At 41.5% G+C, this 24,734-nt stretch overlaps 2 protein-coding genes across 7 annotated transcripts in view; one reads left to right on the top strand and one right to left on the bottom strand.

The window, feature by feature from the left end:
• The window catches only part of LOC143329870 (netrin-G1-like), a 62,202-nt gene extending 54,438 nt beyond the window's left edge, over positions 1–7,764 (top strand). For 3 of the 4 annotated variants that reach the window (XM_076745990.1, XM_076745992.1, XM_076745993.1), the window contains 2 exons: positions 383–427; positions 6,739–7,764. In XM_076745990.1, the coding sequence (XP_076602105.1) occupies positions 383–427; positions 6,739–6,977 (284 nt within the window). In that variant the 3' untranslated portion in view covers positions 6,978–7,764. The remainder of the gene's footprint in view (positions 1–382; positions 428–6,738) is intronic. The other variant, XM_076745991.1, reaches the window with a different exon arrangement.
• Positions 7,765–19,862: 12,098 nt separating this feature from the next.
• Positions 19,863–24,734, bottom strand: part of LOC143329879 (guanine nucleotide exchange factor VAV3-like) — a 48,851-nt gene continuing 43,979 nt past the window's right edge. For 2 of the 3 annotated variants that reach the window (XM_076746015.1, XM_076746016.1), the window contains exons 26-27: positions 22,461–22,609; positions 19,863–21,748 (exon numbers count right to left, since the gene is read on the bottom strand). In XM_076746015.1, the coding sequence (XP_076602130.1) occupies positions 21,707–21,748; positions 22,461–22,609 (191 nt within the window). In that variant the 3' untranslated portion in view covers positions 19,863–21,706. Of the gene's footprint in view, positions 21,749–22,460; positions 22,610–24,375; positions 24,430–24,734 lie in introns of all 3 variants that reach the window. The other variant, XM_076746014.1, reaches the window with a different exon arrangement.

The following is a 24,734-nucleotide window of genomic DNA, read 5'->3' as shown; positions in this document are numbered from 1 at the left end:
GACAGATATTTGCCCAAAGCCAGAGAAGAGAATAGCATTTTTTATGAAGACGTGGTTCCCACCATGCATCCCTACACATGTTGATGCCTGAAGGTGACTCACTGATACTGGATAACAAAAGCAGCTACTTTGTGTACCTGTCCCTGCCTTTGTCTTGTGGAACATTCACTCATTTAAGCTGCATGCCTTCTACATTAGTGCATTTATTATTCCAGACACGTGGCAGAAATTTTCCAATAATTCATAGGCAAATTAGCCCAGATAACAAACACTTATTATTGCAAAAAGGAGATGCATGCAGCCCATCAGTGCTTTAACTACATAAAAGCATGAATTATATGACAACTCAGTGTAATATATAATCTTTCCCATTTTTACACAGATCGAGCAAATGCTTCATCTCTCGGTGTTGCAAATCGTAACCAAGGTAGGCTTATAGGCTTTGCAACTTCAGCATGACACCAACAGTACATAGAAAGAATTGATTGATTGGGAATTCGAAGAGGAAAGTGCAATGTAGAATATGCAAACAGCGGCATGCAATGGGTTGTTTTTCCCAAAGCCCAGACGCTTTCATCCTGCATACACACAAACACATGCTGGTCCTTACAAGGCAGACCTTTTGTTGTGAGAACACTGCAGGGAATGGACCACATGCCTCGTGATCACAGAGTCCACAGCCTCCTAACCCCTTTGATCATGCCCTCTTTTTAAATACCCAGAATTCTCTCTGGGGGTGCACCCTTTCTGCCTTGCTCTAAAGGAAAAAAAAAAAAAAAAAGGAAAGAGGAGAAGGAGAGGGAAGGAGAGAAGGAGCTCCAGGGGGGTTTATGTAGATTGATCTCCAGCTATCTCCAGCTAATCCTCAGGCCCAGATATATCCTGTGTAGTGAGTGTTAAGTTGCATCTGCACCACTGCTCTCAAAGCCAGAGGAGAAAAAAATTAAAAGAGGACTTTCAGGATTTTCACAATCAAGGGAGGGCATATCTGACTCTCTCTTCTGGATTCACAAAGCTGGGAATGAGTCAGAGGTGATACAAAACCAGCTACTGTGCTGGAGTGGATCACAAACAGTTCTGCCTTCCTGTGTCATCTGCATCGCTCTCATGTAAAGTGTCAGACCACAGTAGCAACCTGTAGCTATTTCATGAAAAGCTTTTGCATGTAGGTGTATTGTATTTGCTGCACTTACAGTATATTAGCAGTTGTAAATGCCCCATGTCACTAGGTGTTTTCATGAGAAAATCCTTCAGTGCAAGGAGAGGTGACATTTTCTTAAGTGAAGAGGCGACATAGTGCAGCAGCAGGGTCTCTGAAATAAACACAAGGAACCTATTTAGCAGATGCAATACAAACTATCATGTGGGACTACAACTAGCAATTATTTTTGATTCATTTACAAATTATATTGATGAATCTGTAGTTTGCCATTTCAAATGTCATAGAAAAAAAAACCCTTCAAATAGAACAAAAAACACCTCAAGAGTCAAATGTGGCATGGGCAACAAGGTTTGATTGCAAATGGTATTACTGGGAGAAAAAAACAAAACAAAACATAATTTTGTCATAATTAAGAAGTAACCAACATTTTGTACAAATGTTGAAAGCAATATTTTAATAACTTACGAAGACACTTTGGGAAATACATTTATTTGCTATCTTGCCTATCTTAGCTTAGCATAAACACTGGAAGCGAAGGGAAACAGTTAGTCAGACTCTGTTCAAAAATGGCCGTAAAGAGTCAGTGGAAAGTTTTCCAAGAAATACTTGCAGCATATTACTCCCCCCAGAAAAAAACACAACTTATGATTTTACATTAGTGCTTGTGAACACACTAAGGAAACAAGACACAGCATGTTAATGAGTGTGCATTATTACTGCTGGTAGGCATATTTTTAAACAAAGCCAGGTTAGCTGTTTCCCTGTGCTGCCACTCTTTGTGCTAAGCTAAGCTAATAGGCTGTAGCTTCACATTCAACTCCATGATTGTGGCATCAATGTTCTCTTAGCAGGAAAGGGAATATATCCCCAAATTTTTAACTGTACCTTTAACTTTCTAATCTTCCAGTTGCGACTTGTCAAGCATACACAAGCACAGGACTTGATTCAAAGGAAAGTCACAGCGGCACTTCTGTCTTTAGCTGCAGTATTCTATCCCTGCCACCGTCAAGTGCCAACACACAGCTGACGATTTATATTGAACTTCAGCGCCTCGAGTCATGACTTATGATGAAGCCTTCATGTTAATATGATAACAGAAGGCTGAACGCAGGTTTCAGTTTACCCTGACATCATGGCAAAAGTTATTGATTCAGCGTAATTGAAGCAACACTGTTCTGTCTCAGAGCATATAATTAGCAGATCCTGTATCTGAAAACTGTCTCCAGCTATAGTTAATTGCTGAATCTATAGCTATAAAGGCTTTTTAAAAACTATTAAATTAATCACTGTGAATATGATTTTTTTTTCTTCACTGTATGTAATTAAATGGAGGTGCTGGGTCTCTCCAGGGTCTTTCTTGTGAAAAAAAAAGGGGGGGGGGCTATCTTTAATACCATAAGTCCCTTTCAGGCTGTGCACGACTGCAGTGAAACTCAGAGATTTGATTTAAAAACATGGGCTATTCAAACTTGTTTCTATGACATAAGGTTTAGATCTTCCACAAAAGGAGTGACAGGAGCTTCGGTCTAGGACATCCATTTGTGACTAATAACCTGATATCGTGCTGATATTTGCTGTATCTCAGAGACTTCAGTTGCACAGTGTCTGAGGCCATCAAGAGTTCACTGAGATGAGAGGATTACAGAACTGCCTGAGTATGTCTAGGACATAAACTGACTGCTAGATTCTCCAAAAAAGTGAACAGAAGGAACAAAATGTCCAATGTTTCAGTATCATAGTACATGAAATGTGTCCTAAGTGACCCAATAATCCCGTCAATAGTGTGTGATAGAATGAACGTACCGTTCGATTGCATCATGCCTCCAGTCACACAAGCAGCAGTGGGAAATTTAATTCAGCTCTTTGTCTTTTCTATCTATCATTTTTGTCCTGTGACTTCATTGAATCTTCGCCTTGTTGCTTTGTGCAACACCAACGCACAGAGATGGATCTGTTATAACAGTTAAATTGCTAAAATGTCACACATCTGACAGACATGTCAGGTGCACGTATGTGTCAGAGAGAGTACGCCAGTGCTTGGCCCAGTTTTGAATTGCTGTGTTCTCACCTGCTTCCAGCACAAGTCTGAGTGCGAGTGATGTCAAGGTAAAGCCGTATGTAGAAAATCATTCAAGAAGCATGATATTGTATTTTAGCATCTCCGATCAAAGAGTGATTTTACACATCAGGTTCAGTGCCCTCGTCTCAGCCTGCCAAACAGTTGTATAAAGAGGAACCCATACTGATATCACCAGGGTTTGGCTTGAGACTACAATCTCTAAGCAAAGATCCTGTGTTACAAACTGGGGCATGGAGTTTGAAAAGCAAGCTCATTTGTCGGATCCAGTGTTTTGGGGGCTTGTCCTGCACTTACTTATGCTAGATAAACGTGAGGATATCTGAGGTTCTGCTGCCTTAATTTTGATGTTTCTTTTTAAAATCCATCTCCTCTAAGCCCCCCAATCTTATGGAAGTGCAATACTAATTAGTCAAGTGCCCCTTCAAACATCCTTTAACAGATTATAATCATATTTTACATTTCAGGTTTAAATTAGTTATTTTGATGATTTTGATTACTATGCATGTGTAAATACACCTTATTTCACCCTAGTCCCAAATTTTGCCTCACTCTGTCACATGTTCATCTTATCTATAATAGATAGGAACTGAAGATGCTAAAGGACTTTTTAGTGTTTCACACATAGTCTAAGTAACACAAGATAATTGACTTATTTTATACTATATTTTGTGGCTGCAAAGACACCGCCGGCTTCAGCCTGTGGAAAAGAAAACTAATTGGGCTACAGATGCTTTTAGAAAGACAATGGTCCTGAGGGTTTGCTGGAGGACACACAGATTATCCTCTGGCCACAGGCAACAAAGTTAATGTGTAGGCTAGACGTAGGAGATTTAGCTAATCCCATGGAAATCTTTACCAAAACAGACAGAGCAGGTGTTTTCCATTAGCTGTAAAATTAGAAAGCTGACGTTACTGATTGTGGTGAAGTCAGGAGGCCATTAATATTTGAATCCACTGAGGGCCGGGCAGCTGCACTTTAAGATTCAGAGGTCCATCATTATGCATGCAAAGAGCAGGTACAGACACTTGTCACTGGCAGACACTGTCAGGGCCTGAGACGTATTTGGGCTGGGCGTAAGCCTGTATTTGATGGAATTTTTGGGGACTAGTTAAGGTTAGGAAAAGAAAAATACTTACCAACGTGTTGGTTCATACTCGCTGTGTCCCCAGGATTAATAGATGGAGAAGCGTTGGGCTTCAGTGTACATTTTGTGGCAAAATCTGTGTTTTTGTCTAAAAATTTCAAAACAGTGATCTGGAAAAGGCCACTGCAAGCTGATTTTGGCTCTCGGATTTTCAGATCCTTTGGGAATACATGAAGGCTCACCATTTGTCCTTTTGCAACATTGCAGCTGAAAAGAGAGCCACATCCCTTTCATCGTTTGGAAAACAGTGAAATTTAGCTTAGAAATTACTGATACGTAGCTACACCTGGCTTCTTCTCCAGTACCCCTCGTTTCATTGGAACGGGATTGGCTCTTTAGGTATGTTACATATGAAACCGTGACAGTCTGAATGTGAATCTGTGTTTGTGAGTCATTGGTCCACTGCAGTTCCAAGACAGACATGCTCAGCTGTGGCGTGGACTGCTTATTTTGCTCATGATATGTCTTGTAGCATATAAAAAACACCATATGGCCATGTTAACAAGGTTAAAATCTTGATTTTCATTGGAACAGGTCTTTAAAGGGAATGAGAGGAGTTGATGCTACAAGCCATGATTATGGTGCCAGCCCCTATTATACCTAATAATAACGTAATTCTTATTCAACCCCTTTCACAGCTGCCTCTAATTATGAAAATTATCAAAAATGTGTTCATCACACTCACTTGCATCTGGACCATAATTCTTTTTCTTGCTCAGTATTGATTTGGCCTTTAAAGGAAGATGAATGTAAACAAACAGCTTATTCATGATATGATTTGCAGATCAGGGTCTCTGGTGTTTTGTGTGTGTGTGTGTGCATATATGTGTGTGTGAGTTTAATCTAAATATAAACTTTATGATGTCGCGTTCCCGGCATCGATTCGAAGTTTTGTGGCCGAAAATGTTTAATCTATCTAGAACATCAATTGTAAATGTCAGATTTCGGTGTCAGTCTCTGAATCAAAAAGCAGTGGCTTCTTGCCAGACTCATTATTTTGCACCAGTGTTCAGAAATCATACAGGGAGAAATCTATCATGCAACGCAGCCCCAGAACCTGCTGCATTTTAAGCAAGGAGTTTGACTGACTGGACAAACTGATACATTTGCTCTTATAACGCTATCATTATAAATCTTTCTATTAAAAAGAAACTGTTGCACCAAGTCGCACACGGTTTTCCATAGTAGAGGCAGACAAGGCAAGGCTCACCAAAAGAGTAATTTATAACACTTGGCCACAGAATTCCTTAAAATCCCACACTGACAATAAAACCCTACATCCACAGGTGGAATTTCCATTTAAAGCACATGACAGTGGTGTCTGTGTGAAAAGGATTGGAATATTACTAAGTTAAATGCAATAGCAATGCCTTTTTAATCAGTTTTAGCAGGAGCAATGATTATTTGTTGGCTTTATTCTGATGCATGAGCCACATTACTGAAAACCAAAAATGTGATTACTATTTATGCAGGGAGAGATATCCAATTACACTGAAATCTCTTGGCAAATATTACCTCTTCCAGGATTTCACCTCTGCCAGCAGAGGGGCTTCCTGGGATAATTGAGTCGTGAGTTTTTGTCTGGAAATGTGAAAATCAGCTTATGTAGTCCTAATCACTCTATATCAAAACAAATAAATGTTTGGTGGCCAGCAAAGCAGTGCAGTCTGGGATGTTACATCCTTACAGGGTTTTATCATTTGTTGTAAGGTTAACCGCAGCGAGGAAAACAACAGCAATTGGTGAACTACCTGGCAATGCTTATTTGCATACCAAAGGTAGTGGTGGTGCAGGTGGAGCCAGGTATCCATCCCATGTCCTCTCCTCTTTCTCTTCTTTGAGTGTCATTGTGCCCATGGGAAGCAAAATTCAATTCTCCTGTCCAGCAGAGAGGGTCTGTCTCACAATACGCTGGCATCCTTTGGTTCACTAATCATTAATTTCACCTCATCACTGCCATGGTTTGTTTGCTCTTTTGTTTTGCCAGGATTATTTGCTCTAAAGTCCCTTTGGTGCTCCTAAAAATATCCATAAAATGTCTGTCTGTGTTCTTTTGTCATAAACAATCATTCATAGAAAGGGTTTTCACAGGCAGTGGGCTGCATTCTAGTATTCATACAGTATGTGCCCTGGTTATCTGTCTCCTCTCCGTCTGCGCACTCCTACACAAAAGTCCTTGGTTTCACCCTCCCTAATGTGTCAGCTGTGCTCTAAGGACATGCAGACAGGACAAGAAGAGGCAGCTTGTGCCCTGTGAACTTGCCTGTTGATGTTCTCTGCCTCCCTATCCCTGAGTGATCTATTAATCACCCCTCCCTGTCTCCCCTGCCCTTTTTGCTTTGTCTCCACAGCTCGGGTGTGCGACAACGCGATGCTGCGCTGTCAGAACGGTGGCACGTGCCACCACCATCAGCGGTGCCATTGTTCCCCCGGCTTCACGGGCGTCCTGTGCGAGAGAGCTCGCTGCCAGGGCCCCGGGGAGTGTGATGACCAATTGTCTGGACGGGGCTCCTTCAATCATCCCCCCATCGTCCGCCAGCTCGCTCTTACCCTCGTAGTGCTCCCGCTATTGATTGTTTCCCTTTGCTGAGAGACCTGGAGAACCTCCCATCCTCTACCGAAACCCTTAGACCACATATGTTGAGAGTGAACTCTCAACCCTAAGGAAATAAAGGACAAAGGATGTCTGGACAATGTGCTAAGAATACAATATAAGTAACTCTTTTATATCGCCAAGGCCACATGTTGGGTGACAGTATTACTTGTGCAACAGGTTGTGCACTGATCTGTTAGACTGAGTACTAGTTGGATTTATGAAAGGCTTGGTGAAGTCACTGCTGTCTTAGTCGCAGAGGAAACAGTTGGAGCCCTCGCTGTGTGATTATGTCATTGGCTGATACTTCTTTAAAGGCAGGCTGGAGACTCGGATAGAGCTACCCACATTCTGAGAGCAAACTGTACAAAACTAGACACATGATTTCTAAGTATCATCTGAGGTTATTAAAAAATAATAATGTGGACGGGGACATCTTAAAACATCTTGCCTCACTGCCTCCTTCCTTACTTGTTAACCTTCTTCTTCTCTCCTCCTTTCCCTCACTCTTCCCCTTTCCCCCCTCACTTTCTCCCCCCTGTGCTTTGGTGACTCTGGTGATTTTACTTTGCTGAAGGGTGTCTGTTGTTTTGCCAAATGCTGCACATGTATTATTATCAAGCCCCTCGACAAGTACCGATCTAGTACTTTTTCGTTTTCTTTTTCAGAGGCTTTGTAGTCATGCTTGAGCTCACCTGTATGGGAAAAAAAAAGTTGTAACATACTGTAACTGTATTTAATTTTTGTATAAAACAGATATTTTCATGACTACGCAAAACAAAAAGATGTATTACTTGTTTTCTATTGCTGCCGACCTGTCCTAGATGTGGACTATGAGTGCGTAAGGAGTTTGGTTGTATTATTTCTTTGCTTGTGTGGCACATGGTTCTCCTCATTTGAGAGCTGCTGTCAAAACTATGTTTACATACACACTTACACAATACACTTCCACCAAAGGGAAAAAGAAAATCATGTCTTTGTCTTGTTGTTGAACAGTAGTAATTTTATCCAATGGTAATATGGAATTTGAAACAAGATGTAGACGTGTATTGTTTGTAGATAGGCACAAGCCAATGACAGTAGCTGAATGTGATTTGAAAGGATTTTTGAAAGCTGTCAATGCCAATCGTTGACCCATTCACTGAAGCAACGTTGCTGGTAACAATAGATCATCAACAAATGACGTCCAAGTTCTATGACTGAGGTTGTGTTTTCCAGCGTGCTGTAACCCATCCTTGTTGTGCTCATGAAACGTGGCAGAATCAGAAGAATCTCAAGCCAAAATCTCATCAGCTATATGTAAATATCACGAGAAGACTCTGGAAAAATGAGATTGCACGGCTGTCGCAGAGGTTGTCCAGCTCAAATCTTTAATCAGATCTAATCCTTGAATCAAATGGGAAGAGGGAAAGGTTTTCTGAGCTGGTACGGTTGAAAGCCTGCATCCTGCTGCGGGAGCCTCCGAGAGGCGACACGTTCAGGAAATGAGCTTTAATTCATGGAGGGTCAATGAATAAAAATGAAGTCGCATCCCACTGGGTGACATATTGAGCACTGAGACCAATTTCATTTGAGAGATTAATTTTCCTCCCGAGATTATGAAACACCTAATTGTGTTACAGTCAATTGTAAGTGCCTCTCATTAAATGACACTGTCGATGAAAAGAGTAGCGAATGCCTTTTTTGACGGAGAGCCTGGAAAAGCAACTTTTGGACTATGATAAGATGGGCCTATTTAAAATGGGTCAATACTGTTGTGTAAAAAAAAAAACTAAGAGGAATAGTCTGCTGAGGAAGCACGTGAAGCAAGTATGTGATAGTCAGTGATTTTAATTAAAAAATACATCAATAAATCCTTGAAGAACTGACCATTTGCTAAACTTCTCTCCAAAACAGCAATTAGCCTGTCATGGTTAACAAACAGGCATAGGTTAACAAAAATGTGCAGCAGGCCTGTCAAGCGTCAGATCCACACGTTGAAGTAGTGAACTTTATTAAGAGCAACTATATAAGAAATTTTTAATCTTTCCAAACCAAAAATACACAAGCAAATGTCTAAGGAATGGTGCAAACGTTAACATGTCTGGTTGACTACCTTACTGCAAGAGTAGCCTGATCTAGCATTACGTCGTGGCCGTGAAGCATTTCATACTTTGTGGGTTACTTTAAAAAGAGATGTTACGTTCACCAAACACACTGATTAACCCTTATACGTAAAGCTTTTTCTTTCATTTAAAGTGAAGAAAATGAAGCATGTATTGTCTGTCTTGCTTGTTAAAGGATGTAAGCTAAGCAATGCACAGCTTATCATGTAACCAGTGCTACGCTGCAATACAGGAGCAATGCTGATTCTTGATTTTCTTCCATGTAGATCATGAGTTGGTGAAGATGCCGACTTTCTGTTTGCGCCATGCAGAGACCCAAAGTTCATGTTTAAGACTCTTTTTCAGAGTTCTGGTTTTAAAACAACTCATTTTGAATCTGGAATAATTGAACTGGAGGCAGCATTTTCAATCACCTAATGGCGCTAATGTTAAGCTAGCTTAAATAGCGAGCGAGTGAGCTAGCTACCTACAGTGGATAAAATAGCGATAGTTGTCGTTAAAGGCGCAAAAAGATGCCAGCTAGAAATGGAAAAGCCTATTTTTGTCTATGTGTCTGAATACATGGACCCATTTTTTTCTTATTAACAAAAATGTTAAAGTTAAATCTGCCTCAGTTATCTTTGTAAACAGCATTCATGCCATGCAAGAAGACAAAGCTCAATAAGCTCCAACAGCAACTTAACAAAAGGTCAGCTGCAGAGATTCAAGATTGCAGATGTGACTTAAAATGACAAAAACTGTGCTCTTACTCCAAATACAGTTCAACATCATATCTATCCAACATTAAAGTTGTATCGCCCTGTGTGATTTAATAGTTTTGTTCAAGGTTTCTCTCTTTGAACTGGCTCTGCAGAACGTGAAGCGGCACACTTGAGACCATTTGTGGTGACAGTTTGAGGAAAAGAAGCTTTAGAGCAGTGTTTAAGAGGCAGTGTGTGTGTGTCTGTGTGTGTGTGTGTGTGTGTGTGTGTGTGTGTGTGTGCGCACGAAAGACAATTACCTTTATGACATGTTAGTGCAATAAAATGGGTGTTTTATGACACTTGCTCTTGGCTTTGTGCTGTATTAAGCTATTAGCACCAAAAAGTTTTTAAGGTTAAATCCAAGTCTCTTGCACTTAAATGCAGATTATGACACAAAAGGTTGATGAAGTACTGGATGGAGACCATTGCTCTGCCTCAAGAGCAAGTGCAACACACTGCCAACATTGACATTCTCAGCTTCAGAGGAAAATGAGCACCATAATTCCTCTACATGACCTGCTTGTTGTAGTCAGTGCAGACATGGGAATATTTAAAACAACTTTCTTCTTGTACAGCAGATTTAGAGACAGAAAAAGTTGTGGTAACTAAAATGCACGTTGTTATTGAACAACTGCATGAATATATTTCCTGACACTATCATAAATAGCTGAACAGAAATGCTGACATTTAAAGCTACATATGGCAGCAGTGGAGCATTTTATGGTAATGATTTTTGGTACAGTTTTGGAGTGCATCATGAGGCTTTATTTCAGGGGGTCAGAATCCAGTGCACAAAGAAAAGACCTGAGGATTTTATTTGCTAGTTATGTTCCCCACGGTTCCGTGTCACCGCAGCGCCTTGTCCTTCCTCCTTTCACTTCTAAGACTCAGGAGGGGGTATTAGGGGGACATTTTTAGACACGAGCAGTCCTTGTGTTCTGCCACTGTCAGCACTGGTGGCACCAACAGAAAGTTATATAACATAAGACAAGGGGTATTCAGTATCTAGGAAAGAAGAGGCTCAGCAACATGACTGGAACACTGCTTATTAGCAATCCAGTATCCACATTCAGTTCATCAGTGATACCCTTTGAAATGCACAGCAGTCAAATTCAAAACACAAATTGGTGCTGTGGAGCGGGACTCTTTTTTTTTTTTTTTTTCCTAAACCATTAGAATACTGCTAATGCTTGTGCTAAAAATGGGGATGCAAAGCCTGGTTCATTTCTTCCCCCAGCTGTTTTCAAACCAAGCGTTATAAAGACAGTACAGCATGTATTTTGCTTCATGAATTTCATGAATGTTTAGAATATATACAGCGATTTACAGCTCAGAATATAAGTTAGAGGTTGCGGGTCCACTTCTGTGCTGTATCAGTAAGTCGTCCTTGACCCGTCACTGAGCAAGCTTCAGCTGCCAGCTCGACCGTCACTGTAACAAAAGCAATGCAACTACCAGTGTGGCTCCATATGGAGCGTTGCAGTTTCCACACAGACCTTCTCTTCCTTTGAGCGGCGGTATATTTTCTATTTTCATAGAGGAAAAGCTGCCTGCTGCTTGACAATGGAAGCCACTTCATTTATTTATTTATTAGCTTCTCAGTTTGTTTGTTCAGAGAGATTTGTTGCAAGAGGTAGCCACCATTTGAAGAAAACTTACACCTAGTATTGCGATGTGAGTGAAATCAAAACTAATTTCTGTGCAGTACATACGTGAGATAGTTCAGAAATGATGGGTTTTGAGATGTTGGATTGAATTTTTAATCTCGTTTGCAACCCAGCAGAGGAGGGTTAAATGTGGAGTGAGTCACTCTGGAGAAAGGTTGGTGAAATTTGTCTCCTTCATAATGCAATTACACAATGTTAGCATGCAAGATTTACCGCCCGTCTTGCTATCTCCCCTCCCCGAGCATGAACGCCACCTGTAGCTGATTGGCCGGAGTAGTGTTGTATGGTTCAGCCTGAGCCACAGGGCAAACCAAACCATGAGGAGATACTTGGGTAAGTGGATGCGATGTTACGTCCATCTCCACTGATCAAGATGCCCTGATATTCATTAATTCATTAATCATTTGTGTGTCAGTCAAGTTCAGCGCACTCCACATGAAGCATTGCAGATGCACATCGTCCCCACAAGCGAATCGACCGATCGTCGTAGTTCCATGGAAATTAAGTGATTTCACTGCAAAATCTGATTCTTTTAAATGCTGGTGTGACAGGGCATTACAGAGGATTTCAGCTTCATTCAGTAACCTGCATATGAGCAAATCATTTCATCAGAGTTCTCCCCTTCTGAGATACAGCAAGCTTATATTAAAAGGGTGTAGAAGCTCAAAGGAGCTCCATGTGGAGAAATCAGTATCCAGGGTAGGATTTTTCTCACTGTTCTATTTTTCTCACAATCTATCCATCTTTTGCATATCAGCCCATCTATCACATTCTACCACACGCTTGACACTATTTTTTTATTTGATTTAACTTAATGTTTAAGAAATGAATAAAAACTCTACAACTGAAGATTTACTTTCTAAGCCATGTACAATACAAAGACAGAAACTGAATAGGCAATGATAATGCTTTTGTGCAGAGAAAAGTGATTCAACTTTTATTAGATGTGCAGTAGATAAGTGTTGTTTGGTCATGTAAAAATAGGCTGAAAATCATGAGGCAGCTTGAAGCGCACACCCATGCAAAAGTGCACCTCATGTGTTTTTATATACAACACAGATTGTACATGCATGCGGCACACTGACTCACCAACATCTATAAGGACCCTCCGCCCTCTCCATCCAAATCAATTTTTCAGCTCCAGCTGTAGAAACTGTATCGACTCCATTTATGTGGCAACACATCAGGAATGGCACTTATGGTGGGGAGGGAGCAGCATGCCATCTGTGGCTTTATCAAACTCCTATTCACATCCCTGACATCGCAAGGACAGCTGGTGGGTGGTTCGCTAGCTTGGCGCTCAGAGCCAGAGTACACTAGAATCAATAGACAGAACAGAGAGGAAGTTAAGCTGCCTCAGCTGGAACATAATGGAAATACCTTTCTTCCTACTGCTCTTTCAGTTCTTGGAACTGACTAAACAGGAAGAAATGTTTCTGCTCTTCCCCCATTAGTTCAAGAAAGATGTGAAAGATACTGCACATATATTACGCAGGTCACCTATTTCATTCAAAACTATCCTTGTATCGCTGAGGACTTATACTATAAACTTTGCTTGAGATGGTGGAGTCGATATTGGTGTCAATCTGCACTACAGTTGTTGCAGGAAATATGGAATTAAATTATTCATTTGAAATGCAGAAGCAGCTTTAAGTAGGACTGTTTAGATTCTGGCACCAACATAAACCTATAAAAAGAAATCTGCTTTCTTGTCACGACCGCAAACCAATCTGATGTCCCCTCATTTCAATACAATCTAGGGCAGCAATCGGCTCTTCGGCTACAGATGGTAATCCTATTCAGTGTCACGCACGATCACAGCTTTTGTCTATTTTTTCTCAATGCCAAATCCAGCACTTCTGGCCTTCAGTGCCACACCTAAATTGCAAATCAGCCCCGGCTGGGATTGGCACCGCAAGCCCCCGACGCCCTGTTGAAGAAATTATTTATGTATCACAGCCAATCCGTCCATAAATAAAAGATACCATTCACAGTCTGTTCCAGAGAGCTTCGAAGAAAACAGTTTATCCTCAGTTTTCACGTGCTGGGAGGGATGTGGGGGTTTGTGTTGGTCCCTGGGTTTCATATAAACACTTCTGACTGGGAAAACAAAAATAACATACCTGGAGAATGTGGAGAAGATTATCGCCTGTTCCAAAGCACATTGCACACGATGACTGATATCAATTTCACTACACACTGAGTCCTAAAAATCATACCTACAGCAATTCAGTATTTTGCCCTACCATTCTTAAAGAAGGCACTGGACGAGTTGGGTTTTGTCTGATGTCACCCTGATCATAAGAAAGGATACTGTAGAGTTTGAGTTTGAGTTTAGGTTCAATGAGTAATTAGTACTTTAAGTTTTGATTCAATAAAACATTGACAGAGGCATGTGAATACAAAGGTTGTTAAGCTGTAAGCATGGCTGTGGAAAGCACATACATATTTTGCAAAAGCAGAGTGTCAATGATTGATTACACTTTGCATCAGAGGTGCAGTATTTTGCCCTTTTGCCCCTTACCCCTCCAAAAAAACAGTGGGTTCACTCAAATACCAAAAACATGGGCATGTATGAGGCTGCATCCACCTTACAGTGGAGGTGAAATTAATTTAAATATCTGTGTTCAAAAGAAGTGCAAGAAACATTCATTTCTCAGCACGGCAGAATGTAGCATCATTTGGACCATGTCAGTTCCACGTCTGCACCACACTGAACGCATCATGAGGACAGATGAAGCTGCTGAGGTGATAAAATCTGCTGATTGGTGGAGGAAATGTGATACAATCGCTGTTTTTCTGAAGAACCGACATGCAGCAAAGTAGAACAGTAATGTATCCTGATGTGTTGACTCCAAAGTGGTCAAATTTGTAGAGGGCAATGGATACAGGTGTTTTAATAGTGTGTTGCCATTTGCTTACAGACTTTCTAGAGGCAATGTCCTCCTTCGCCTGGATAATTCACAGAGCTCACTGTCAGTTTTCAAAGGGACTATTTCTTCTGCAAAAAAAGTCACCTCTGCTGTACTAGGATGGCACCAGAAATGGATCTCAGAATAAAAACACAACTATTTGCATGACTTAGATACCACTCAGGTTAAGTGATAATATATGTTTTTATATGCAATTTTGCCAAAAGTGACATTATTTCAACAAGTTTGTTATTTTAACAAAAAGTATTTGTTCCATGTGTTACAAACCAGTGTTGACGATGGCACTGGGGACGCCAAGGACTATTGTCTCATGTACTGGAGAAAAGAAAGGCACAGGTGGTGGCGGTGGCAGAAAATCCCAAGAAGCAGTTAGAGAAGAAACAGACACACAGAAAGATAGTCAGAGAGACAGACTGACAGGGACACAAGGAGAGGTAGTTTAGAGGCAAACAACGGGCACACAAAAACAAAGAGATTCAAGTTAAAGAGGGGAGAAATAAAGGAGGGAAGACAGAAGCCTTCATCACAAAAGCCCGCCATGAAACAATAGTTCCCTGATGGAAAGAGGCAGCAGTACACACGAACACCCCTGTTTGGCAGAGCCGGAGGAAGAGATTGGAGGAAAAGAGGGAGACAGAGGGGGGAGAGAGAAGGAGCAGGAGGGGTGAGACACAGACAGGCCCTGCCAAAGCGGCCCCCATGACGAGCAGCGCCACCTCGTTAAACCTGTCCGCAGGAGTCACAGGCAGATGCTCTGCTTTTTCTATGATAATGACCGACCTGCTAAGCAGCCAGCGGCGTCACGCTCCTTTGAACAACTATTGACCTCAAAGCTGTCACTCGGTTTCACGCCAGTGCTGGTTCCAGCTCGCCACACTCAGAAGGGGCTTGTTGCGCCATAAGTTTTAATGTGGGCCTAGATGTATTAATATTGCTTGTTATCAAACGCAGAAAATGTCTCTCCGCTGATATGGTCTTAGTTTGTGTTCGGCTTGTGCACTCAGCTGCGCTGCGTGTGGGCATCAGATAGAGTAGCTACAGATTCATAATCACCAATTATGTCTTAAGACCTTTGAAAACATGCTCCCCAGCCTGTGCAAATTGGCGTTAAGGATATGAAAGTGTTACCCATTAATGCACATTTATTCACCATTTTACATTTAAGAGACCCACCGCTGTCAAGCATCAAAGCGCAGTCAGCACATGGAGCCATGAGTCAAGAGGAAGTAACTAGGGTGAGGGAGAGATGGAGAGGGAAAGAGAGGGGTAGACAGAGGAGGGGAGAGGAGCAGTTCTCTGAGGATTAGCTCATTTAGACTGCTTTGATCTGTGAGATCTTAATTGCTGGGTAGCGCTGATAGAGTCCTCACAGAGACTTAGCAACACTATGCTGGCGAAGAGGGTGGTCATGTCCTTACCTTCTTTTCCTCATTCCTTTTTTCTCTGGATACACTCATCTCAAATCCTGGACATTCTTATTTAATTGTATTTCTATTAATAATTGAAGCGAATACGCGTCGTCCACCACGCGGGGAGTTCTGGGAGGTTGTACTTCGGCACAGCAGTGCTTTGATTGAAATGCTTAAATCAGCATGCTGCCATGGTGATATTTAGTAGGTAGTGATGTTCACCATCATACCTGCAAATTCCACCGAGCACGGCTGCACCGCAACCAGAACGCGAAGCGACCATCGGAGCTCATTGCAGCCAGTCCAGACAACGCTTGTGATTCCGTCAGAAGCAGCTCTCCGCTCAGCTACGTGGAAAATACGCACATAGTGTATTTTTGACAGAAGCCACATCGAGACGCACAGAGCTGATGGAGCCGAGCAGGAAGTCAGTCAGACACAGGAACAGTGTAGAGAATCCAGTCAATTTTCAAAATAAAACACCTGGTGCAGACCCCTAATCGTACATCGACAATAAACGCGTTTAAAAATAGATAAAAATTGCCAAGTCAACAAAATCAGACAGGCAAAGCGCTCTGCTTCTGACATGCGTGGAGTCATGCGGAGGACGGAACAAAATCTGTGGCATCTGTGGGTGAGTTCATTGTGTTAGCGTGCTAATTTTTGCTAACTACACAAACTAAAGGCAAAGTGCAGTAGAAGCTCATTGGAGTAGAATTATTTTCCAGGTATTTCACCATGAAAATTTTTTTTTGTGCTAATCCATCCAAAAAAAGATACAGATATATTTCGCTGGAGGAATGATAAATTTGAGCTACTGGCTGCGCTCGTGAAAGCCCTTAGCCCATAACAACTCACGATCTCTCCTGAGGTCATGGTTAAAGCTAGAAAAGACTGTCTTCATGATTAAAAGAAACCAGCGTTGAGCTGGATGTGAACATCCACTGTTAAAGTGAACGTTTTTGTACATCAATCCATTCACCCCATCCAGACTTTTTGCAGTGGTGTAACAACATCCTGCCACTTCTGCTTATGTTGGTTATATTGGTTAAGTATTTGCTTGAGTCCTCTTTGATCAAGTCCAATTCTGATTTTGCTGCATCATGTCATTCTGGCCATTGAACAGTAACTGTCAGCTTCAACAGCTTGTGTGTGTTTTGTAACAGGACTGGATGTCTTTTTTCTATATTCCTCTCTCTCCTCCAAGGAAGCATTATATGTCTTGTCTAAATACAGAAAAACTCATTGTGTAGTTTTATGATTTTTGTAAGGGGGGTTGAGGGTCACAAGTCAGCAGTTGAATATAAATCTTACAGATAAAGTCTTTCACAGTCGAACCCTTTTGAGAGGAACTGAGAGCTCACCGTATTTGAGGGCAGCTTCAGCTTTTGCTAAATCCCTGTTTAACCCCATATAGAGATCCAGAGGGGCTGACTGGCAAAAACCGGGGGTTAAGGAGATCATTCAGACAGATGAAGATGATGCATGGCTTCCTTCACTCTCTCAGTGTCTGCCTTTGCTGTCTCTCTCTCTCTCAGATGCACACACATATCCACACACACCATCCATCCATGCAACCTTGAACACCCATTTCTCTCTCTCTCTGGCTGCTGTCCAACTTCTCTGTCGTCGCCTTTCTTCTCGTTGGCTAAGACAGGAACAGGCAGATTAAGGAGAGGAGGAGTATTAGGGGAGCCATTCTTTCTGCCTCTTTGTGACGGGAGGGTTACTGTTAGCACAGCAGAGCCCTCCCTCAGCTGAGTTTGGTCATTAGAGAGGCTGCAGAGCAGTCGGGGGAAAGTAAGCCTGAGGGAGTGTTTGCATTACAAGAATACTGATATTGTGAGACTCTAGTGTATAAATGCAATCTCATATTTGGCAGTGTGTTTCTGTTGAATCTTGTATTTTAAAAAAAGAACAGTAGAAAGAGCACATGAACTGACAAACAGATGTCAGACAGCACAGTAATAATGAAAACATGTTCAGAGCATCAGAAGGAAAATATGACAAAAACAAGTAGGATTGTTATTGTTATAGACAATTTCTGACAATGATGAGAAAAAAGAGCAAAAAAGAGCTTAATCACGCTGAATTAACTGTATGTCTGCTGAATCTCTTGTCTAAAGGACATTAATGTTGCTACTAGCAGCAAATGTAGCACTTAGCATATTTACCTGTATGCCATTTGGGATTCATGTACGTTGATGAAGAACTTATTTGGATACAGCTGCAGTTGTCTGTTATTGGCATGACACAAACGAGCCATGCATGTATAAAACAACAAATGTTAGTTTACTTTTGTGATATCTCTTTTTGTCCGTGACCACAGATACATATGCAAGATGAGTTGGTGCTCTTGCTCATGTTGTTGGGTAGGCTAGATAGCTGCTTAGCTGTGGCAGTTTGGAGAGATTGGAGATTGGAGAGAAAACTGACCAGCAAATATACAAATTACTCCTTGCAGACAACGCATAGCTCCAGTTCTTGACTTCCAAAAAAAAACAATGTTTTTGGCTTGGTAGCAACAACCAAACATCTGATGTCTTCATTGTCGGTCAGACCGACTGAATGCCACGTTGTCAGGTCAGCACAGGTTTAGTGTGGAGCATTCTGGATCCTGTAACATGGATGGTGAAATCATAAGTCTGTTGGCTGACCAAGATGCAGACCAAGGTCAATTCTACCATTTAGGATTAAGCTATATGAGTTGTGTTCAAGTCAATTTGAATTCATTATGCAACACAGTCTCTTCAGTCTGCATACAAATGGCATTACATAACTTTACACTTTCAAATTGCATGCAGTGCAAATGCAAAGTCCAAAGGCATACAGGTGAGAACACCAATCCTTCTTATTGACTTCTGTGGAGAGCAGATCCACAGTCAGGTGATCTTCACCATCATGGTAACAAAAATAAAAGACATGGTTAACATGAAAGTAAGTGCATTAATTTACATGACAAACGTGATGCAAATTAGGTACCTGTCGAACATCCTAGTCTCCTAGATTAAAGTTGTGTGAAGAAGACTTTCTCACTCTTTGTACTATGTCACCTGATATTTTGTATGGTATTTGAAGACATCTGCTCTCCACAGAAGTAAAAGGCAGGGACTGATGTTCCACCTGCATGAAAATTTGACTCTGGCATATGCACTGCACGCAATGTGTAAAGTCGTGTTATTGGGCTGTATTTTGTGTTACTTCTTGTTTATTAGAAGCTGATTTTGAAAATCCTGAAAAAGAGCTGATTTTCTTCTTAACCCCTCTGCAGATTCCTTCCATGCAGTACTGGACAAGTTCAAATTCTTTATTTCCGCATGAGATACGAGAGTTATTAGCCAAAACACTGTCTTACCTTTCTCAGAGAAAATAACTTCTAGATATCTGACACGTGGTGAGACTTCAACATCTTCACTACATTCTTTAACTTTAGATTAGCTGCTCTTCGCAAGCTATAGCTATTATTTGGTGATTTCAAGCACAGGATCTGCGAGAAAGGCCTGAAGACAAATGACTTGTTTCACAAAAGCGAGCCATACAAATGGTAGAAATGTCACATTTCACAATTGACCTTCGCCTGTAAATGGGAGATTCATCTGGGAGTCCTGAAGGGCTCTCTCGTGCTCATCCATTGGTCGCAGGTATGGTGTTGGTTTTATTTAATGAAATGTGTTCAAAACTAACGACAGGAATGATCCCATGTTGCAAATAGCAGCTTGCGTGTTGCAAATCTGGTGAGACTGTCAGTGACACACAAAGAAAACATGGACTCTGACTGAACTTAGGTGTTCTATACGGCAACAGTTTCCAGGCGTCTCTTTTCTGTTCTGTTTGTTTAGCCATTATTTGAGCACAGGAACTCCACTGCACCTCCACCACCGCGTCAGACACGACTGTGATTTGTGATGCAACTGCAAAGGCTTTGTTCCTGCAATGTAACATTTGTCTGAAGAGGGGGAAAATAGCCTATCAAATTTCAGAAATACAATTCAAAGAGTATTCTTTTATTAAATATTGATGTCACACACATGGTTAGCGGGATGTTAACGTTTGAAGGAAAACAGCATCACTTAACGCCCTTGTGCTACCTTGCTCTACAGTGAACAGCTGTTACATCACCCTTGAATCATTCATTCTGAAACCAAAAAGAGTTGAGGTAAACACAAAATCTGTGGAATGTAAAATGGCTCTCCGGTTTCCACAGTGAATGATCAAAAGATGAAGGAGCTCACAGTGAAGTACAGACCTACAACACATGCACTTTTCAGACTTATTTGACTTTGTAATTCCTTTTGTGCATATTTTTTCTCTTTGATGACTTGACATGTCTGAAGCCGAACATGAGATCTGGATATCATTTTTTTTTTTTTCCCTTCAGTGCCGTTAACATTGTGAAACATTATCCCAGTGTGTGTTCCTTCTTCCTTTAAATGATTCACCATATTCACTCTCATGGGTCCAGCCGTGACACCAGTCAGGTTTGGCTCAAATCAACATTTTGGGAAATACAATTACTCGCTTCCTTGACAAGAGTCAGTCAGAAGATTGACAGCACTTTCAAGTTTGTCCACTAAATATGAAACTACAGCCAGCAGGCGGTTAGCTTAGCACACAGACTGGAAAATGGGGCAGACAGCTAGCCTGGCTAAGTCTGAGAATGACAGAATTCACCACCCTGGTCAGTGGATTCCTCTAAAGCTCAACAATTCCCCATAAAACCACAGATTGTTGTTTGAAGAATTAATTTTTTCATGAATTAAACAACATATAACATGTGAATTAGTGAGCTTTAAGGGAGGCCAGGCTGTTTCCCACTGTTTCCAGTCTCTATGATAAGCTAAGCTAACCAGCTGCTGGCTGCTAAGTGTATTTCCTATAATGTTGAAGTACTGCTTTACATTTAGGCGGGAACAGTGCACCCATCCAGTGCCGCAACAAGATGGTACTTTGGGTGCACTAGGTGGTGATTCAAATAAACAAAGATTTAGAAGAAATGATATCAGAAGAGGAAAGCTTAGAGACGTCGCTGTTCCAGCTGTGCAGTTCAACCCTTTCCACAACCACAGGATCAACTGCTTTTTCTACAGGTGTGGTCCCCTGCCATCATATGGCCGAAATGCTTCTCGCTCCGCAAGACTAATAGTCATAATAGACTGCAAACACATGACATGTGGATGACGGATCAGTCCTTCGCGCTGCGGTGCTGAAATCTTTCCACCCTTTTTCAAACGGCGTCAAACTACAAATCAGGGATTGCATTTAAATATCACACTGTTCATATCAGTCACTGAAAATTAGAAAAATAAAATTGGTCTTAGACAGGAAGTTAAACACAAAAGTCCCAACAACCAAGAGGGCTATAGTGTTCCAACGACAGTCGCAGTTCCTCAGCTCCTGCATGTCAATGTGGTGGAGTACCTGGGCGGTGCACCATCAACAGGACCTGTGTTCCAGTTCGGTGGTTGAGCCTTCCTGGTATTGAAACATGATGACAGTGACGGCAAGTCTCACACAAGCCAATGGAGTCATCAATAATAAGACAAGGTGAGCAGGAAAGGAGGGGGGAGGGATATCTGGGCACAGCACATGCACTTCCCAGCGGGCCGTGGGGGCAGACAGGGCCGCAGAGAGGCCAGATATGGCATGACGCTGCTGGAATCTGTGATTTGACATCTGCTCTGTTTGTGAGTCTGTCAGAGGGCAGGAGAAGGTTTTTGACGGCACTGCCGCTTCCTCTTCAGTCCGAGTCTCTGGGTTTTATCAAAGAGATCTGACTTGCAGGGCACAGAGAGTGGCTGAGCAGCGTGGCGCTCACTGGAGGTGGTAAGCTTTGAATGGACGCTGAAAAGACGTCATTCGTACAGAGCAGTCAGTCCTCCTCTTCCACGTAGGTAGACGGAAACCAGCCCACCTGAGAAGCAGAAAATAGGGTATAATTCAGGCAACAGCACTCAACTGCACACATATTAAACAGGAAACATATTTTTTGTGCACCTTTTGCATGTTTCCCCTCTTTCTCCCAATTTTGAATGGTGACTCGTCCTCACACTGCAGTCACTGTTACCTCATCTCTTACTCGTGGCCTGGCCTACACATGATGCAAGCCTTGAGGATCTTCACTGAGGTTGAATAATGATGCACACAGGGAGTTTCACACTACCCGTTCCCTCCCTGCAAAGATCAACCCTCCATGCAGGTACCACTGCCAACCAAATATGATCCCTCACTGGCTTCCCACCACCAACTGCTCTCAATTATGTTGCATGATTCTGTTACCCCACCACCTAGGCACTCAAATATCAAGTATACATGTTATATTGACTGTGTTTTAATTAGTTTCAACACCAAAATATTTGTAGATTATTTAGGTCAATACATCAACTGGAACTCTGCTTGGACGATTAAACCGCCAAGATGACTGACAGGGTAGACATTAAGTACTCAACTTTATTAACAGCCGAATTTTAGGCCACTTTACAGCAATTATAATGTATGATACTCAAGAGGGACCTGTCCAATCAATTGGATGTGTAATAATATGAATACGCACGATAGATGTGTAAAGATGAAATAAAATGTGAAGAGAAATTCATCATGGCAACAGGATGTGACAGCAGACCTACCCTGCCGTCGACCTCTCCTTTCCACCACCCGTTGGACATCTTGGTGTAGATCTTGATGATGTCTCCCTGCAGCAGGGAGAGCTCTCGTGTGTCTCTGGAGCAGAAGTCATAGCGAGCCACTGCTATGCCCACCACCCTGGGAGAAAACACTGAGACAAAGAGATCTTGTTGTATTCAAGAACTCCACAAAGAACTGTCACATATTCAATTTAACCAAAATCTAAATGATCAACAGATGTTCCCTCAGGGTAGTGCAACCTAACTATTTTTAAAAGTTAAATACTCACTAACTTTGAAATGAAAAAAAAAAAAAAAAAAAAACATTCTCCTTCTGCACAGTCTAATCTGTAGCACCCAGTCATTCAGCGTTTGGAAAATATATCACCTGCATCGGCCTCTTGAAGTTACTTTTTCCTCTGCATTTGGAAATACTTTCTAAAAGTTATCCTCTTAACTCTTACATTTGTCACCTTGGGAGCACTTGTAAATGCAAGGATGCTTGGTGACTGACTTTTTACCTCAAACTGACAAGAAAAACATTAACTCAAGGTCCACTCCAAACAATTCAGGACCTTCAGTCAGGATGTTGTCAAACTACAGTAACTGACTTTAATACTATTAAGCATTTTGGGACTACAAGGGCAATGAGAGGGCAAACTCAGTTAAACTAAACTGTGTTTTTTCTACCTTTAATTTATTTTAATTTAATATGTTATTCTATTTATTTGAGCAATAATTTATTTGAGTAGTTTCTATAAGGTTTACAATGGTAGGAAACACTTCAATCACTGGTATCCTCACTAAAATGACTATGGCTGTACTGTGAGGATGATAAGGTAGCAAAGAGCCTTGTCTCTTGAGCCTGAGTCATACGAGGTGTAAAAGCAAAACCACAGAGACAGGGATGAGAGAATAAATCATGTTCACAAGTGAGAGAGGAGAAATACTGTATATACAGCTGCCCAGCTTGACAGTTCCAAGCACACAAGTCATTTGTTGATATTAGTAAAAGTTAATCTTCAGCACAGCTCATGCATTGCATCAACACTTCAGGTTATACAAGGTTATTCCTACACATGCAGGTCAGGGCTCATATCACACATGAACACGGGTGTGCATAGGTTTGTTTACGTTATCTGTCAAATACAGGTGACACGACTGGGAAGATATGCTGGATGAAAGGAGTACATCTACTCCCAAATGCACACACAGGCACATCATGCCAACACAGACGCTCCAGCCCACACATGCATGCATGCATATGTATGCTCATGCACATAGGAAGCGCACACAAAGGCAGGCTATTATATTATTCAGCTACTATTATGCTGTATTCATGCCACATCGGCGGAATGGGAAGAATGGGAAAACCTCCCGCTATTCTAACTTGGGAGTATGTACTTATTTTTCCGAGATGGTTACTGCTATTCCTAGCCTTGTAGTAACACCTAAAAATGTATATTAAACCTCAATTAACATTTTTATCATGTTAAATATTTGCTGTGGTTCCTTAAAAAGAGAAGCCATACAAACAAAACAGTATGTCCCCTTTTAATTAGCTGATTTGATAATGTCATTGTTGAATTTTAGCACAATGTAAATGCCAGTAATGGTGGCTTGGCAGCTCTTGGCCACTCATTTGCTGATAATTCTGCAGTTATTTTTGCCAAGTGGGAGATATCACAGCTGTCAGAAATTCACAATATTTCCGATATTAAATCACAGATGGCTGACATGAATGTTTTTTCCCACATTGCAACTCATACGGTTTGTGCAGTATGACGTAAAAGGAGGCATTATTAGACTATATTATTTGACAGAGACAGGAAAAACAAGACAGTTCGTCTTTGGAAACCTGGAAATGTGCGCATACAGCAAGAGAGAGACAAAGAGGGTAGAAAAGTTGTACCTGTACCTGACCAGAAAGGCGAGGAAGAGGGAGGAACAAAGCTGCAGCCGCCAGGAGGAACTACAGAGAAACGGGGCGAGTGATGGGGAGGTTCAGGCCGTAGTGGGAGCAAAGAGAGAACATAAGCAAAGTAAACACAAGTTTGACAGAAAGAGAGTGTGAAAGATGGTAAAGGAGAGAGAGAGAGAGAATGGAAAAGTTGGCAAAGTCAAAGAACAAGCAAAAAGCAAGGACGGGTGGGAAATAAGAGTGAAAGCGGAGGGCAAAACAGTGACAGCATCAGACAATTTGTCACTTCACCTGGCACGTGATTTTTATCTAATATCAACCAAAAGAAGGTGGGCACTGAGTAATTAACAAACAGT

The sequence above is a fragment of the Chaetodon auriga genome, chromosome 12 (genome assembly GCF_051107435.1).
Source record: "Chaetodon auriga isolate fChaAug3 chromosome 12, fChaAug3.hap1, whole genome shotgun sequence".
Taxonomy (NCBI): Eukaryota; Metazoa; Chordata; class Actinopteri; order Chaetodontiformes; family Chaetodontidae; genus Chaetodon; species Chaetodon auriga.
The sequence above is the reverse complement of the archived record's forward strand: the minus strand, read 5'-3'. Positions and strand labels throughout refer to the sequence as shown.